Here is a 4,525-nt window from a genome sequence, read left to right as displayed (position 1 = left end):
CGTCGTCGTTCCCGCGGCATGACATTCTGAATATCTAAAAAAAATAACAGTGAATAACCGGCTACAAATTCATCGAATACCATGCGCGGCAGTGTCATCTTCCAGCAGAACCGTGCCCTCGGCTACGTGAGCAACCACGTCCCGGCTACGGTGCGGTTCATCGAAAAGCGCAACGAAAACGTCGTGACGACCTGCGTGGGGAAGTCTTTCCATGTTTACGGCGCCAACAGCTTCCGGTTGATCCGGGTCGGCGGGTTGCACCCGGAGGAGATTTCGTGTGTGGCGGCGGATGGCTTCTTGACTTATGTTGGGTGTGGGAGTGTGATTTACGGGTGGCGTGCGAGTACGCAGTTGCGGAAGACGTACCGGGGACATGGGGCGCGGGTGCACCTGCTGTTGCCCTTCGGGAAGCATCTGCTGTCGGTGGACGAGGCTAGTTTGGTGAAGGTTTGGAATGTAAGCTTGGAGGAGGTTTATTTGGAGGTTCCGTTCAGTAATGATCAGTTTGAGATTTCGGCGTTGATGCATCCGGCTTCTTATAAGAACAAGATATTGTTTGGAAGTTCCCAAGGGGGTCTGCAGCTGTGGAATGTCAAGAACGGGAAGCTGGTGCACAGCTTTAAGGATTACGACAGTAAAATAGTTGTGTTGGAGCAGGCTCCGGCGCTGGATGTGGCCGCAATTGGGCTGCAGAATGGAAGAATTATTTTGCTGAATTTGAAATTTGAGGAATCCGTTATGGAGTTGACTCAGGATTGGGGTCCGGTAACAGGTATTACCTTCCGAACGGATGGTCATCCCATAATGGCAAGCGGGAGTACCAACGGACAGGTAACGTTCTGGAATTTGGAGGAACAGGTCATCGTCTCGACGTTGGCAGCCCACGACGAATCGGTAACAAGTTTGAAGTGCTTCGCGAATGAACCCCTGCTGTTGACCACCTCGCCGGACAATTCGATGAAGCTGTGGATATTTGACCTTCCGGACGGGGGCGCGCGTTTGCTTCGGATCAGAGAAGGTCACGGAGCGCCTCCAAAGTGCATCCGCTATCACGGATCTTCCGGGCGAAATATTCTGTCCGCCGGAGAGGACGCATCGCTGCGCATCTTCAGCACCATTTCGGAAACGCTGAACAAGAGCCTTGGCAAAGCAAGTTACAACCGGAAGGCGTCGAAGAAGCATCGCAAGGGAGAAGATCCCTTCCGGATGCCTCCGATTGAGCTGTTCACGTCGGAGGTCACGCGCGATAAGGAGTGGGACAGCGTTGCGGCCACCCACGAGGGACTGGTTCAGGTGACAACGTGGTCGTTCGACAAGTGCCGCATGGGTGAGCTGAAGCTGGTGCCGGAAGTGTTTCAGAACAAGAACCGGTCCGATTTTGGCGTGAGTGCCACTGCGCTTTGCTTGAGCCACTGCGGAAATTTTGTCACCATCGGGTACAGCAGTGGCCACCTGGAGCGGTTCAACATTCAGAGTGGAATTCATCGGGCGAGCTACGGGAAACCTCCGGCCCATGACGGAGTGGCCGTGCGGGGTATTTCGATTGACAATCTGAACCAGTTTGTGGTGTCGGGAGGTGCGGACGGAATCATGAAGTGGTGGCACTTTAAGCAAAATGGTAAGAGAACCTACAGCCTGTATTGAAGTTTTGCATATTGAACCACTTTTCTTTCAGTTAACAAGCCGGTCTTTAGCCTGAAACTTGACGAACCCATCGCACAGTTTGGAACGCATCGCGAAAGTGCCATGATTGCTGTTGCGCTGGAGGACTTTGCCGTTTTGATCGTGGACTCGGACAGCCGTGCCATCGTGCGTCGCTTTACCGGCCATCGCGGTCCAATTACCGATCTTTGCTTCTCGCCCGACAGTCGCTGGCTGCTGACGGCCAGCCAGGACTGCACGGTCAAAGTGTGGGACATACCGTCCGCCTATCTCGTGGACCACTTCCGGATGCCGCAGGTTTGCACCTCGCTGTCGATGTCTCCGACCGGCGATTTCCTGGCCACGTCGTACGTCGACAACCGGGGCATCTATCTGTGGGCCAACAAGACACTTTTCTCGCACATTTCACTGCGCGTCATCAACCCGGAGGCCGAAGCCCCTCTCATGGACCTGCCGGCGACCATTTGTGACGAGAACACGAACGTCCTGCTAAACGAAACCACCAACGTCGAGCTCGATGACCTGGAGGAAGCCTTCGAGGAAATCAGCCTCAACTACGAAAGTCCCCCTCAGCTGTCCCAAGACTTGGTCACAATGTCCAACGCAGCCGCCTCCCGATGGCAAAATCTGCTCAATCTGGACATTATCAAGAAGCGCAACCGACCGCGCCAGGCCCCGCAAAAGCCCAAATCAGCCCCCTTCTTCCTACCAACGGTCTCCGGGCTGGATTTCCAGTTTGACCTGAGCGAAGGCCAAAACGGACTAACCGAGGACGGTTCAAAAATCCTTCAACCAACCCAAGTCGAACAACTGACGAGCTTCGGAAAACTCCTGAAAGAAGCCGTTTCCACCGGAGACGCCGAGTTCCAGAAACCAATCGAATTCCTCTCCAACCTCGGCCCCTCAATGGTCGATTACGAGATTCGGAACCTGAGTCCGTTGGACGGTGGCAGCGGAAGCATTTCCGTGATGGCGGCCTTCATGCGCATGATTGCGGCGCTGCTGGAAGGGAATCGGGCCTTCGAGCTGGGTCAGAGCTGGCTGGGGGTGTTTTTGAAGAATCACGGCCGCGTCGTCGTGGACCACCAAGAGCTGAGCGCGCTGCTCGAGCAGGTTGAGCTGGCGCAATCGAAGGGTTGGGCCCTGCTGGAGGAACGTCTGCTGTACGGGATGGGGGTGGTGAGCAGTTTGAGGAACTTTAGCGCGTAGGAGTGTTGGAAAAATAAAAAGTTTACGGTGAACGCTTGTAATTGTAAAAGTTTTGTTTTTAGAAAAAGAAAACATCAAGGGAAACGCGATCCCCTTTCTGCCAAGAGCAAACCTGAGGATTTAAATGGTTTTTCTTTCTTTCTTTTCCAAGTACCGTCATCAGGGGTGACATTGGATCTGGGGGATGAGATTGGGTCATAAAAAAATGCTGAAATTACCCAATTTCACACTCCGACCAACTGTCACCCTTGATGCCGGTAATAATGTTTGGAGTCAAAAATGAGTGCACTTTACCATGGGCGTTAGAGAATTAATCGCCCGAACGATACGCAGCAGGTGAATTCACATGCATTTAGCATAGACACCCACCTACAGCCAAAAAGCTTTGAGTTTGGTCAGGTCTTGCCGCCATAAACATTTCAGCGAGTTTTTTAGTACTAAAGTTGCAGTGCTAGCCACCAGAGGTAAACGGAGGTCGGCTTTTTTAGATACACAACAAATTAATAATATACAAGTTGTTTTATTTTATTACTTGTTTCAACACTGATAATCAACATTACACACTGTTCAGTTCACTTTTACACACTTGTATGGGATTTTTCAGTTCAAGTATGATTACACGAAAGTGTGTAATCATACTTGAACTAAAAAATCCCATACAAGTGTGTAAAAGTGAACTGAAAAACGTTACTCAATCCACCTTAAGGTGGTTGGTGCCTTCCTTGCATTCATGTTGTATTTTAGATGGTATATATTTACAATATTTACAAATTAATTTAAGAGTTTTTTTTTATTTTTTTTTTCATTTGTTTTTTAATTATTGATAATTATTTTACTTGAACAGCAATTTTCAATTCTTTTTTTTTACCAACTCTTCAAAATAAAGGTGAAAAGTCTCATGAGTTATATTTTTCAGTAAAAAGTTCGTGTAAATCTTTGTCGAAACAAAATGATGCAGCAATATAATTAATACAGATTTTTCCAGAAGAGACGCAGACACTGCTTAAGCGATGTGGCAACCGGGCGATACGCATGCAAGGGGGTGTGGCTGCCAATCCCCCGCGTGGTCAAAAAGTCAAAAAAGCAAAAAGACCCGGCCTTTGAGGTTATGCAAAAATCACCCTTTTTTGTAGCTACAAAAAAACTTTTTCTTGGCATAACTTTAAAAGTACTTCACTAAACAAAATAAAATTTAATAGGGTCTTAGGGGACCCCAAAACGAACAAAATAAGGTGGATCCAGCCAAAATCGGTACAGTCAGTTCTGAGATAATCGTGTGAAAAAAAAATCATGTCTACACACATTACCACAGAAATTTGTTCAGAATTTGATTCTGAGTCGATAGGTATACGTGAAGGTATATCTAGGAGTCGTATTTAAGAAGTTCATTTTTCGAGTGATTTTATAGCCTTGCCTCAGTGAGGTGAGGAAGGCAAAAAGTGTAATGCTGTTTACCAGTGAAAAGAGCTTTATGAAGTTTCGCCAAATTTGGGCCTTTGAAACTTATAGGCAAGCGAGACAAGCTCAAAATTGAATAAAATATACTCGATCCACTCTACGTTGTTCAGCCCCAGCGTGCATCAGCCGTCAACTGACATTCAAGTGACAGTTGCCCCCTCGCCCCCATCGACTCCACCCCGTCCTGTGTGTCCTG

General features: G+C 48.6%; 1 protein-coding gene across 1 annotated transcript; it reads left to right on the top strand.

Annotated features, from left to right (window-relative positions):
* On the top strand, nucleotides 1-2,912 carry LOC120416347 (WD repeat-containing protein 36). The gene is made up of 2 exons (XM_039578080.2): nucleotides 1-1,618; nucleotides 1,676-2,912. The coding sequence occupies exons 1-2, from the start codon at nucleotides 82-84 to the stop codon at nucleotides 2,869-2,871; spliced, it is 2,733 nt and encodes a 910-aa protein (XP_039434014.1). The 5' UTR covers nucleotides 1-81; the 3' UTR covers nucleotides 2,872-2,912.
* The last annotated feature ends 1,613 nt before the right edge of the window (nucleotides 2,913-4,525 follow it).

The sequence above is a fragment of the Culex pipiens genome, chromosome 1 (genome assembly GCF_016801865.2).
Source record: "Culex pipiens pallens isolate TS chromosome 1, TS_CPP_V2, whole genome shotgun sequence".
Lineage (NCBI taxonomy): Eukaryota > Metazoa > Arthropoda > Insecta > Diptera > Culicidae > Culex > Culex pipiens.
Note: the sequence above shows the minus strand (reverse complement) of the source record. Positions and strands in the feature narration are given on the sequence as shown.